The following is a 14,473-nucleotide window of genomic DNA, read 5'->3' as shown; positions in this document are numbered from 1 at the left end:
TCAAGGGATTCTTTGCATTTTTCTTTGTCTTTTGTTTGCATTTTCAATTTTGATGAGAACCAGTAAATTGCCTGTGAACCAATACTAATTCTATTCCCAGCACTGGCGAGACCGTGCACTTTTCCTCACACCCTCCTAACATTGTAGATCAGTAGTCTTTAACTGTCACTTGTCTGATGAATAAAAAGTTTTCATTTAATGTATGCTTCCTTGATTTACTAGTGAAGTTGAACATCTAATTATATTATCTGTATTGAGTCCTGTTAATGGCTGTATTTATTTTTCCATTAGATTGTCTTACTAATTATAGTAGAGTTTTGTATATTAAGGATGATAGTTTTTTAATTCCTTATTTTGCAAATTTATGATTTCGGTTTATCATTTGTAAGAATGTTAACTTTTGGTTGATTCCGCAGAACTATCATTTGTGTTGACAGCTTTTTATTAATAACAGTAACTGTCAGTAATAAAGTAATTTTGGGAAGGCTGTCATCTGTAACAAAAGTGCAGAGTAATACTAGAGCTCCAGTGCAAGGATTGTTCTACAAGTCTTCAAAGCAACTAATCTAATGGTTAAAAGTAATGTTCTGGTTTTGGCCCATTCAGAATACACATCTCTTTGTCACGTATTCTATGATTAGGCAAGGACAATCTAAATATGTGATGGGCAGCATTTGTTTATTGCTCTAGAAAGGTCTTATTTTTTTTTTTAAAGTAGTGATTTTTAGGAAAATAAGTTTTTTGAGTAGACTGTGCTGTCCTCATTACTTAATATATTGCCTAAGTCATATATTTTGTCCTATAATACTTTCATAGGACAAATGTCCTAGGACTTTCATAGGACAACTTTATAGTTGTTACTGATATATGCATTAATGTTTTATGCCATTCTTCATCTTATATTTAACATTCAAAGATGCCTTTTTTAAAAAAAATTTTTCTTTTAAAATACTACTTACTAGGTATTTTCTTTTAAAATACTACTTACTAGGTTTGAGCAGAAGCAAGATACAGTTTTACTTTAAGTTGCAGATTAGGTGCATTGAAGGAAAAGGAACAAAAGTTTATCAGATAAATCATTTTTCTCCAGAATTGACTTCTATAAGTAGATTTATTAGTTAAGGCATTAGGACAAAATTTATATTCCTATCTGAAATGATTGTTTCTATCTATTGATGCAAAGTGTTGGAGCCTTGCCCTTAATAGGAACTTAGTGGGTGGGCCAGGACAATGTTGTAATGAACTCACTAGCCAACTGTGTTAAACTTGGGCATGTTCCTGTACTTTCTCGTGCTCCATTTTCTCTTTTTATAAAGTGGAGATAATAAATAGTATCTACTTGAGTGGAGTTAAAGAATTGAGAATTGATGCAGAGCAGTGAGTGGCATAGCACAGTGCTTACCACTCGTTAATAGATCAGGAATTCATCTGTCCTTATTGACAATTAGACTGTTCTGAATATAATACCCTTGGCACAGCATTTGTGTGGGTGAAATGTGGTCTTTAGAAGCAAATTTGACTGAATTGTTATAGTTTTATTATTTACTTCCTGAATCACTATGAGCAAGTTATTAACCCTTGTAAGCCTTGGTTTTCTTATTTGAAGAATGGGGATAGTGTTCATACTGGTTTGTATAGTTGTAAGGCTTAAATAAAGTAATGGCTAGTGAATACTAAATTGCTTATTGTTTTACTGGTTTGTATATTTCTCCCCTTTGTCCCTATTATTTGGTAAAGTGTACCTTGTCCCTTTTAATTCCATTTCATAAGTTTGTTTCTGGTGAACTTCCTCTTTTCCTGAATGCCCTTTAGCAGGTGCAACTTTAGGAAATTTAAATATAATTTTGGAACTTAATAGATTCCTCTTTAGTGCAGTCCTGAGATGCTGTTGGGTTCATTTTTTAAAAAATGAAAGAAATACAAACCTCTGTATGCCTTAGCAGAATTTGTGAAGTAAAGCAGTACTCATAGTTGAGGCTTCCATATATTTCTAAATCACATCACCTTTAGGTTAAAAGATGTTAAAGTAACAGTAAGCTAAGTATTTCCAGCAGTTACTATAATATTTGCTCCAGAAAGATTATAGTTGTTATATGCTGCTCAAGGTGCTAGAACAAGTTAAGGAATTTAATAACATCTTTTGAACTATCTAACTCTCCTGCTACACCATGCACAATCCATTTGGTATAGTCATGTCAGATGACTTAATGAAGAATCTATATGAAAAGCAGACATTTTGTTATCAAACAGCTCAAATTGTATCAAGTTTCTTCTTTGAATTCTAATGGCTATTTATAATTCCTTCACATTAACTCATTTTCTTCCAAGAAGTTTTAGAAAATAATCATCTTGCCTCATCTACTTGTGTTAAAATCACATTAATTTGTGTCAAGTCATCTTTACTTGTTCTCTATCCCCTCATTTTGCAAATCTTCATTAAATAGCATATTTGCTTTGACCATTGAACATGTCTGAAATGGAGATTCGTTCTGTAATCCATTGTGTCTTATGATATCCAGTCTGCAAGCAGCAGTTATGGCTTAGTTGTGCATAATCTGAACAACAAAAGTGCCAACATCAGAAGAATGAATGTCAGTGGTTTCAGAGAAAGTTCTAGAAATAATGATGACAGAGCACTTTTAGGAATAAATGATTATGGTGAGAGAGTAGAAAAAGCAATAAAATGATGTATGCTGAACCACATTCCCAACGCAGAAATCAGAAGTAGGTGTGTGCTATTTCTCAGTTTTGTTGAGAAGGAAAAAAGAAGATTCGGCTTTAAGTACAGAAGATAGTTAAGAATAAGTGCCGGTGATTTTCAGTTTTAATAAATGCTGCGTTACCAATATTATTGACAAAGGGAATGATCAATACATGTGGAATATAATGGACGTCTACAGCTCTCATTCAAAAAATGGTCTCAGTGTGAAAGTTTAAGGAACAGCTTTACTGTTTTGCCTATTTTTCCTTTTATTTATTAAAAAACATAATTTTGATTAAAAGTGCCTAAGAATACATCTTTCAGAAGTGCAAAGTAAAATCTGAGTGTTAAAAAGCATGTGATAGTTTGAAGATGATTTTACTTTTTCTTAGAAATATATGTACAGTGTTTTGTCTTAGATTTGAAGAAACGTGATACAGGTCATCTCTAACCCTTTTTCAACCGTACTTTGTTACAATCTAAATAATCTGGTACCTGGAACTGGACTTAATACCTTTGATGTCATTCAGTAATTTATTTATTCATGATTCCTTGTAAAATTACTTTTTTTAAACGTCTTAAGACCTAATTGACATATAAAGCTGTACATACTTAATGTGTATAACCAGATGATTTGGGGAATAAATAAATACCTGAGAAACTATCACCACCAAGACCACAGACACCTATCATTTCTCAAAGTTTCTTACCACCCCTTTTATTATTATTTTATGTGTTTATGTATGGGAACCTTGTAAAACTCTTAACCAGCCTTTATCTGAGGCATCATGTCTATTGATACCTGAAGTTTTACTAGCAGCTTTGAGTAGGTTCTTAGTAGTTCGTCTGGGTCCTAGAGCGGATATACGTTCTACACCAGTGTCACATAATACTATCACCTGTTTTATGTTGAAGCATTTGGATTCACTTTTTATCCCTGTTAAATTTCACCTTGCTTGATAAATTCTGTCATCCAAAATGCATCCTTTCTAGCTTTGACAGCTGCATCTTTATGGCATGTCAGTCTAGAACTTTGTCCAAGTTGAGGTACATAATTCAAGTTGTTGAGCTAAAGAGCACTAGCATCTACTTCATATATTTTAGCTACATATATTTCTTAGATTTGAAGAAACGTGATACAGGTATCTCTAACCCTTTTTAACCCTTCTACATATATTTTAGCTACAAGGCATAGGTTGTATTGCATGTAGATTGTCTTGTGTGTGTTACAGAATTACCATTCTCAGAAGAAACAGTCATATCCTTATCCTTCAGAGATACTTCCTAGAATACAGAGATTCTAAAACCTCAATAGATCCATGCCACTTTTGAAATACTTCTAAAATGGTCTGTTTTTCAGTTATCTCCCTACTACTTGCATTGATGAATTATTCTAAATGACTTAAAACTGAGAAGTATGACTATTTTGTACTTTTGTTTGCATATTGTTAATAAAACTAATGAAAACTGATGTTCACTGGTATAGCACTGTTAAATAATTTAAATCTTTCTGTAATTTTTGCTCTTTAGAAATCAATGTGGACTGAGCATAAATCACCTGATGGAAGGACTTATTACTATAATACTGAAACAAAACAGTCCACTTGGGAGAAACCGGATGATCTGAAAACACCGGCTGAGGTAAAAGTTTGAGCCTTTAAAATTTATAGGGGGCGGGGATTCCTGGGTGGCTCAGAGATTGAATGTCTGCCTTTGGCCCAGGGCGGGATCCTGGAGTCCCGGGATCGAGTCCCACGTCGGGCTCCCTGCATGGAGCCTGCTTCTCTCTCTGCCTTTCTCTCTCTCTCTCTCTCTCTCTCTCTCTCTCTCTCTGTCTCTGTCTCATGAATAAATAAATAGAATCTTTAAAAAAATATATATATAATAAAATTTTTAGGGATTGTTAAATGGATTCTTTTTTTTTTTTTTTTTGGATTTCATGGGTATTTGGTAGGAGAACAGACCAATTTTGTTTACTGATTTTTTATTTTTTGCCCCTGCTCAGGAACCCTTATCAAGTGGCATCTTGAGAAAGATGATTTAAAGAATAAATTCGAAGAGCAGAAGGACTCTCACTGCTTGCCCTCCATTTTTTAAATTCACATTTTAAACTGTTTTCCTTTTATAGCAAACCTAGGTGATTCCATGTTTTCCAATGAATTCTTAAGTTTCCACTGAGTTAGGGTAATGAAGATCGAATTAAATTACAAGTACTTCCTTCTGTAAGAGTGGGAAATCGTCTCTGGAAAAAGCCCCTGAAAAGCATGTTTATTTCTTTTTGTGTTGCAAATTTTATCACTTAAAATATACAGTGTGGAAATTAGATTGAAGGAATAAACTGAGTAAACATTATTGCATATGGTATAATAGGGAACTCTGGAGTCCTAAGGAAGAGTTGATCTGGTATTTCAGGCCATACTTGGGGATTTTTTTCCTAATTGGCAGCGTATCTTTATTTTCTCCCTCTTAATTAAGGAATTTGAAGATACAAAAATATTTTCCAGGCAACCATATTAACGCACAGCAATACTTGGGATGGAAGGTTGGCAGATAGTAAAAATTTTTTTATCCCAGGACTGACATAAGCAAATACTTCTTCCTTAAATATCATCACCAAAATATCATCTAAATAAGAGTTTTCAGTAGCATTCTCATGCCACCCTAGCCAGTGTTATATATATTAGGTTTTAAGTATATCATACTTTTTTTGTTTTCTTACATAAGATAGTTCACATAGGTTTAATAAATTATAGCCATAAACCTTGTCTAAGCATGGATAAAGCAGGGTTTGCTTTTTCCTAGTTTTCATGTTTTTCCTACTTTTATTAATATTTGAGAAGTCTGTCATAATGTGTTTGTTACAGATTTTACTTATGGTGGAGTATAAATGGCAACAGCAAATAGGATTTGAAATTTATATAGACCTGATTTTTGAATCTTGCGTCTGCCCCTTAATTAGGTGTGTTATCTTAAACAAGTTACTTTCTATAAGCAACAGTATAAATTAGAAATAATGGTATGGATGTTGCAGTATTATTGTAAAGATTAAATAATATTTCAAATAACATCACCTTCCCTGGTGGTCTAGTGGTTAAGATTTGGCGCTCTCAAATAACATCACCTAAGTATGCTGTGATTGGTAGCTTATCTCAAAAGCATTTGATTTGTAAAGATTCTGATAATATTTAGTGAAGCAGAGATGTGAATAATAAGTGATGGTATTAACTGAAGATTTTTATTTTCCTTTAGCAACTTTTATCTAAATGTCCCTGGAAGGAATACAAATCTGACTCTGGAAAGCCTTACTATTATAATTCTCAAACTAAAGAATCCCGCTGGGCTAAACCTAAAGAACTTGAGGATCTTGAAGGTAACACAGAAAAAAAATAATTTCTAATGTTAATTTTTTACATATCTATGTCATTCACATTGAAACAATCCTTCATAAATAGGATTGTTCAAACACAGGTCTTATTTTTAAAAATTAAATGATTAGAACGTTTTAAATGGTATAACCGTTTTATGGGCTCTTATTTTCTTGTTGCTCTAGATATCAGTTCTATAGATTTTAAATAGATTTTTATTTGATTTGATTCCACTGAAACTAGGATACCAGAATACCATTGTTGCTGGAAGTCTTATTACAAAATCAAACCTGCATGGTGAGCTGCTTTGATAATTCATTTTCTGTCATTATTTAACATTTTTTAGAGTATGTTACTAATGTTCACTAACCATAATTGGGTAAATCTGCAGTGAGAAATCTCTAATTAAAAATTCATTTAAGGGTTATATTATAAATGAGCTTGTAAATTTTAAAATTATACTTTGATTTAAAAAATTAATTTACCATTGGAAAATTGAATAAGGGCATCATGTACAGTATTTATAAATACAGCTGTTGAGACATACATATAATATGTGACTTCACCCATGTAGCAGATAGCAGAGAGCCTTTGAGTTCAGTTTAAAATTTTAATATATTATCAGACTATGCATTTAATGCTGATTTTATTTTAACACAACATTGCAAATTAGCTTTTATGTTTGTTATAGGAGGAGTTTTAAAAATACCATGCTTCACTTACAAAGGGAGTATTTTTCATTATCCTTAACTATTCAAAATATCCCTGAAAATTGGGAAATACTACTTAATATAAAACCCAGTTCTTCAAATAGAGATTAGAGTGAAAATTGAGAATTCAGTTCTTTTATTCTCACTTTTGAAATAGAATCTGGTGTCATTAATTATCAACTTAGCAGTAATTGCTTAAGTAAAATGCTTAGAAGCATTTTAAGAAATGGAGCCAGTAAATTAGTCATCAGTGTGGAATGACATCTGACAGTGAAGAGAATAAAAATTTCCTAAAGGCACTATGGTCTTAAGTCTACTTACCTTTTTCCTGTGTCACGTAATTAGCTTGGATCATCATTGTATCTGAAAAATATGTTAATTTATGTTAGTAATGATGACTCCTATAGTATGTTTTGTCAGACGTCCTAAACCTGCTTTCTGAAATGATTTCCATTAAAGGGGGATAAGTTTTTTAAGTACTTTGATAAAGTTCAGCTTTGTTACCAATTATGTGGACCATCTCATTCCCTAATGATGCTGAATATTTTTGTTACTCATAAAAAAAAATTAATTGGAATGGAAGCTGAAATACTGAATGCAAGTCTTTAAAGCTCTTTAAATTTCTATACTAGCATTGGCTAATAATAATGTAGATAGGTAGATTCCCATTTTATTCATGTAAAAAATATCAAGCTCATTTCTGATATAACCCTACTACAAGATAGTTGGTGTGCATAACTATCTATCTACCTGTCAATGCTAGTATATATGTGCTGGAATTTCATAATATGAATTTGGTCTCATTTTGAATTTGGTACCTTTAAAATGATCAAATAGTTTAACCCCCCAGAGAAAATGCTGTTTTATTCCAGAATTATACAGATATTCTGAGTTCTGCAATAGCCAATAGCCTTTGGGAAAGTAGCAGTGTGCAGAGAAACTTTACTAAAAACTGCTGTCATTTAAATTTGTCTTCATTCTTTAATTGCTGTCCTGGAACTTTGGAGCAAGCATTTGCTCTGAAAAAGTTTGGGTTTTTTGGATGGTAAATTAAAATCTTACTGTATGAGAAACTTCTCCTTATCTCCCTTTAAAGTTTGTTTTCATTGATTGTATTTAAAAACCATGTCATAGGTAACTGTTCTTTTTTCTCTTTAATAGCAATGATCAAAGCCGAAGAAAGCAGGTAAGCCGTTTTGGACATCAGTACAATTTACAAATTTGGGATCTCCAATATGTAACATTCTTGTTTTAAATATTTGCTTTATAGTGTAAATAATATTTACCATGTTCAGTCTGATGGTGTGATATCTTTGGAGGATTTGGGGTAGGGAAAAGAATATTTACCAAGATATATACAAAGGACAGTTTGCTAGATGGTAATTATTGGAATTTGGATTACATCCTTTGAATTAAGAAGCCTGTGTTACAGAAAAGTCCAAAGTTTGGTTTGATTTAATTCCTGTATCCAGGTGTTCTTTGAATATATGAAGTGGATAAAATTTAAAGTTCATATAGAAATTAATGATATAGGACAAATTTTATGGTATGTAATACAATGTGATAGTAGGGCATTTTGTGATTGAAAACGATTGTTGGACTTCCGGAAGTGCAGATTGTTGCATGAGTCCCTATGCTATATTATCCTGGATGTTTGCTCAGTTAAGTTGAAGTAATCCAGTTTCATTGTTTTTAGTCTTCTCAGATAGCTTAATAGTTTGTCACATTGCCTTTCTCTCTTTTATAAATCTTATTCATTTGATTTTATGATAGACTATATTGTATGGCTTTCTGATTATTAACGAGATGACCAGTTTGTTGTTGTTGTTATTTTTTAATATATAGTAAGCAAGAAGAGTGCACCACAACATCAACAGCCCCGGTTCCTACAACAGAAATTCCGACCACCATGAGCACCATGGCTGCTGCAGAAGCCGCTGCCGCTGTTGTTGCTGCAGCCGCAGCTGCTGCTGCTGCTGCGGCTGCAGCCAATGCCAGTGCTTCCACCTCTGCTTCAAATACTGTTGGTGGAACTGGTCCAGTTGTTCCTGAGCCTGAGGTTACTTCAATTGTTGCTACCGTTGTAGATAACGAGAATACAGTGACGATTTCAACTGAAGAACAAGCACAACTTACTAGTACTCCTGCTGTTCAGGATCAGAGTATGGAAGTATCCAGTAATACTGGAGAAGAAACAGCTAAGCAAGAAACTGTATCCGAGTAAGTTCAGTGACTTGTCTTTTGCAAAATTAAGACTTCATTAATGGAAGAAATTTTGAGTTTACTTGATAGCCATTGAGTGTTTAAAATTTTTTTGAGAATCAAAACATGAACCTTTAGATAATCATTACCAAGGCTGAATTTTGTGGGCTCATGGTCTTAAATTCTTGAAAAACTATTCCTCAGTTTTATAAACCAGACTTCAGAGACACAGGGTGAGGGACAAATTAAAGAGGAGTACCAAGCACCTTAGCAATCAAGATATGTCAGTTACCGTGCAGCAATTTTAAATTTTAAGTCAAAACTAATGCAAAAAAGCCCATGATTATTAAAATAACAAAATTTTAAATAGAGACAGGATTAGTATTATTAATTATTTTGCAACAGGCTCAAGTATGACTTAGCACAACTCTGCAAGGAAGTGCTATAGTTTGATGTTGAACAAATAGAAGCAAAGATTAGGTAGACAAAAATAAAGATTTACTACGGTGTAAGAAAACTGTTTAGTAGGGTGTAATTAAATTGGTATAACTTTTTAATGACAAAATAGCTGTATCTGTCAATCTGTAGTTTACATGTGCGTGTATTCTGTATCATCTGGTCATATTTCCTATGGCTGTGCTTTATATAGATATAAAAAGTAACCTTGAGCTATGCTTCTTGACTTTAATGTCCACATATATTTTTTAAAAAACTGTTAACTGTGATGTCACATTCCATACATGATCACCCATCTTCTTAATATTTAAACATTGATTTCATCTCCCAACTTCTTGTTAAATATTCTTTTTTATTTTATGTACAGCTCCCAAAGTGAAAATAGCTTTAAATTTTTTTCTGATGCTTAGAAGTTGAAAAAGGAATCTACATGGTATATTTGAAAGCACAACAGTAACATTTTTATGTATTTCCTTGTGCCCTTTTTTACGTTTTATTTCATCTTTTAAGGATTTATTTATCTGAGAGAGAGAGAGCATACACACTTGTGTGGGGGAGGAGGGCAGGGGGAGAAGGAAAGCAGACTTACCCTCTTAGCGCAGAGCCCAACATGGGGACTTCATCTCAGGATCCTGAGATCATAAAGCAAGAGTTGGATGCTCAACCAGCTAAACCACTGAGGCACCTGTTTTATTTTTTTTTTAATAATGTCTGCAGTCATCCTGGAGCTCCAACTCACAATCCCAATATAAAGAGTCGGTTATTGGTCTGTTTAGGTTTTCTGTCCTTCCTGTTTCAGTTTTGGTAGTTTATAAGTTTCTAGTCCATCCATTTCTTCCAGATTGCCTAATTTTTTGGCATATAGTTGCTCATATGTTCTTAAAATCATTTGTATTTCCTTGGTGTCGCTCATGAACTCTTTCATTCATGATTTTATTAATTTGGGTTTTTTCTCTTTTCCTTTTGATCAGTCTGGCTAGGGCTTTATCTGCCTTATTAATTCTTTCAGAGAACCACCTCCTAGTTTCATTGATCTGTTTTACTGTTCTCTTGGCTTCTATTTTGTTAAATTATGCTCTGATGTTTATTATTTCTCTTCTCTCTTAGGCTTTATTTGCTGTTCTTTCTCCAGATCCTTTAGGTGAAAGGTTAGCTTGTGTTTTTGAGATTTTTCTAGTCTTTTGAAAGAGGCTTGTAATGAAATATGCTTCCTTTTAGGACTGCCTTTGCCATATCCAAGGTTTTAAACAGTTGTATTTTCATTTTTGTTAGTTTGCATGAATCTTTTTAAGTCTTGAATTTCCTGGTTGACCCATTCATTCTTTAGTAGGATGCTTTTTAACCTCCAAGTGTTAGAGTTCCTAACAAATTTCCTCCTGTGATTGAGTTTTTCAAAGCAGTGTGGTCTGAAAATATGTAGGGAATAATCCCAATCTTTTAGTATTGGTTGAGACCCGATTTGTGACCCACCCAGTATGTGATCTATTCTGGAGAAAGTTCCATGTGCAGTCGAGAAGAATGTGTGTTCTGTTGCAATAGGATGGAATATTCTGTGATTATCTGTGAAGTCCATCTGGTTGAGTGTGTTATTCAAAGCCCTTGTTTCTTTGTTGATCTTCTGCTTTGATCTGTCTATTGCTGTGAGTGGGTTGTGGAAGTGCATTATTATTTATTTGTTTCTTTACTTTGGTTAGTAATTGGTTGGTATTATTGGCTGCTCCCGAATTAGCATAAATATTTATAATCGATAGATCTTGCTGAGTAGGCCCTTTAAGTATGATATAGTGTCCGTCTCCATCTCTTACTACAGTCTTTGGTTTAAAATCTAATTTATCTAGTATGAAGATTGCTATCCCAGCTTTCTTTTGAGGTCTATTTGCATAGTAAATGGTTCTCCATCCCCTCATTTTCAGTCTGAAGGTGTCTTTAGGTCTAAAATGAGTCCCTTGTAGACAGCATATGGATGGGTCTTGGTTGCTTTTTTTTTTTTTTTTTTTTTTTTTTATTCATGAGAGACACAGACTTGAGAGAGAAGAGAGGCAGAGACACAAGCAGAGGGAGAAGCAGGCTCCATGCAGGGAGCCTGATGTTGGGACTTGATCCCGGGACTCCAGGATCACACCCTGGACCGAAGGCAGGCGCTAAACCACTGAGCCACCCAGGAATCCCCGGGTCTTGTTTTTTAATCCAATCTGATACCATTTACTAATGGACTAAAAATCATAAGATACCTACGAATAAACCTAACTAAAGAGGTAAAGGATCTGTATTGTAAAAACTACAGAACACTTATGGAAGAAATTAAGGAAGACACAAAGAGATGGAAAAACATTCCATGCTCATGGATTGGAAGAGTAAATATTGTTAAAATGTCTATGCTGCCCAGAGCAATCTACACATTTGATGGAATCTCTATCAAAATACCAATGACATTTTTCACAGAGCTGAAACAAATAATCCCTCAGATTTGTTTGGAACCAGGAAAGACCCCAAAAAGCCAGAGGAATGTTGGAAAAGAATGCCAGAGTTGGGAGCATCTTAATGCCTTACAAAGCTGTGATCAAGACAGCATGGTACTGCATGAAAACAGACACATAGGTCAGTGGAACAGAATAGACAACCTAGAAATGGACTTCGAACTCTATAGTCAACTAATCTTTTGACCAAGTAGGCAAGAATATTCAATGGAAAAAAATAAACAGTCTCTTTAGTAAACAGTACTGGGAAAGTTGGACAGCCACATGCAGGAAAATGAAACTAGACCAATCTCTTACACCATACACAAAGATAAACTCAAAATGGTTGAAAGACCTAATGTGAGACAGGAATCCATTAAAATTCTAGAGAAGAACACAGGCAGCAACTTTTTTGACCTCGATGACAGCAACTTCTTGCAATACCCATCTCTAAAGGCAAGCGAAGCAAAAGCAAAAATGAACTTTTAGGACTTCATCAAGATATAAAGCTTCTGCACAGCAGAGGAAGCAGTCAACAAAACTAAAAGGCAGGCTGTGAAATGGGAGAAGATATTTGCAAATGACAGTTAAGGGGCTAATATCCAAGATCTATAAAGAACTTTAAAACACCCAAAAAACAAATAATCCCGTCAAGAAATGGGCAGAAGACATGAACAGACATTTCTCCAAAGAAGGCATACTGATGGCCAACAGACACATGAAAAATTGCTCAACATCACTTGGCATCAGGGAAATACAAATCAAAACTTCAATGAGATACCACCTCACACCAGTCAGAATGGCTAAAACTAACAAGTCAGGAAATGACCTTTTGAGGAGGATATGGAGAAGAAGGAATCCTTTTATTACACTGTTGGTGGCAAGCTGGTGTAAAACCACTCTGGAAAACCGTATGGAGGTTCCTCAAAAAGTTAAAAATAGAGCTACCCTATGACCCAGCAATTGCACTATTATCTACCCCAGAGATACAAATGGAGTAAAAGTGCACCCCAATGCTCATAGCAGCAGTGTCTGCAATAGCCATAGTGTAGAAGGAGCTGAGATGTCCTTCAACAGAAGAATGGGTGAAGGAAAGGTGGTGTGTGTGTGTGTATTATATATATAATATATATAATAATATACACATTAATGCACAATAATATATATTATATATATATAATATACACAATGGAATATCACTTGACCATCAGAAGGGATGAATACCTACCATTTACATCAACATAGATGGGACTGGAGGGTAATTAAGTAAAATAAGTCAATCACAGAAAGACAATTACATGGTTTCCCTCATATGTAGAATATAAGCAATAGTGGAGAGGGAGGGAGGACTACAAGGGAAGGGAGGGAAAACTGGGGAAAAAAGTCAGGGAGGGAGACAAAGCATGAGAGACTATTAACTCTGGGAAACAAACTGGGGGTTGCTGTAGTGGAGAGGTAGGTGGGGGATGGAGTAACTGGGTCAAGGACATTAAGGAAGGCACGTGATGTGATGAGCACGGAGTGTTATACACAACTGATGAATTACTGACCACTACATCTAAAACTAATGATGTACTATATATTGGCTAATTGAATTTAAATTAAAAAAAGATACATACTCCAGCATGTTGAATGATTATTAATTACATATATGTAAATTTCAGTGTTCTGATAGACATTGAAAGTTTTGGGATGGTATTTTATATATCCTTTTATACTTTTTTTTTTAAAGATTTTATTTATTCATGAGAGACACACAGAGAGGGGCAGAGACATAGGCAGAGAGAGAAGCAGGCTCCCTGTGGATCGACCGGACCCCAGGATCATGTCCTGAGCCAAAGGCAGATGTCCAATCGCTGAGCCACCCAGGCATCCCTATACTTTTATTTTTTTCTACAATAATTTGTTTTTCGTAATTTCAGCAACAATTACTTTCTGCTTATTTTCTTTCTAGTATTTCCTTCTAGTACCTGAATCGTCATAAACTTTTTAATTTCTGCAACATATACCATTTACAGGTGGTAATTTTTGACTGGGCCCTTTATACTATTTCTGATAATTTTGAATAAATTTCCCAAAGTAAGGTTACTTGACTCAGAGGGTATGAATATATTTTGTGTAGTTGTTCCATTTAATATTTGCTCCATTCTCTTCCCCTAAGCATTCTGGTTCATTTTTTTTTTTCCTGCGTTATTTTACCTTTATATAGGAAGAGATGTTAGTAGTATATGATCTTTTCATTTTATAAAGACCCCCAAACTAGTGCAGTTGGTAATTCTTGAATATTTTCATTCTTTTTGTTTGATATCAATGTTTGACATACTTTTTTGTGAATTACAAAAGAATATATATATACTTTCAGTTTTGTGGATCAGTCTTAAAATGATGCCGTCCTGTGGTAGCATATAAGAAGCCATAATATATAAACTTATGAGTAAAACTATATGTATAGAAACAGATAGTGGGCTAGATTTGGTTCTCATGAATTGTAGTTTTTCCCATTCCTGATTTAGGTACTCTCAATATCTTTATATTTATGCACACTTGCCCAAATCCTTAGTTACTAAGGCCACTAAAATGAAA

General features: G+C 34.1%; 1 protein-coding gene across 7 annotated transcripts in view; it reads left to right on the top strand.

Moving 5' to 3' along the window:
- Positions 1 to 14,473, top strand: part of PRPF40A (pre-mRNA processing factor 40 homolog A) — a 60,419-nt gene that overhangs the window by 29,562 nt on the left and 16,384 nt on the right. For 5 of the 7 annotated variants that reach the window (XM_072789237.1, XM_072789236.1, XM_072789235.1 and 2 more), the window contains 5 exons: positions 4,232 to 4,342; positions 5,951 to 6,071; positions 6,310 to 6,363; positions 7,938 to 7,962; positions 8,622 to 8,996. In XM_072789237.1, coding sequence (XP_072645338.1) covers positions 4,232 to 4,342; positions 5,951 to 6,071; positions 6,310 to 6,363; positions 7,938 to 7,962; positions 8,622 to 8,996 — 686 coding nt within the window. The remainder of the gene's footprint in view (positions 1 to 4,231; positions 4,343 to 5,950; positions 6,072 to 6,309; positions 6,364 to 7,937; positions 7,963 to 8,621; positions 8,997 to 14,473) is intronic. The other 2 variants (XM_072789232.1, XM_072789233.1) reach the window with 1 other exon arrangement.

This window comes from Canis lupus, chromosome 20, assembly GCF_048164855.1.
Source record: "Canis lupus baileyi chromosome 20, mCanLup2.hap1, whole genome shotgun sequence".
Lineage (NCBI taxonomy): Eukaryota > Metazoa > Chordata > Mammalia > Carnivora > Canidae > Canis > Canis lupus.
This window is presented reverse-complemented; position numbering and strand designations above follow the sequence as displayed.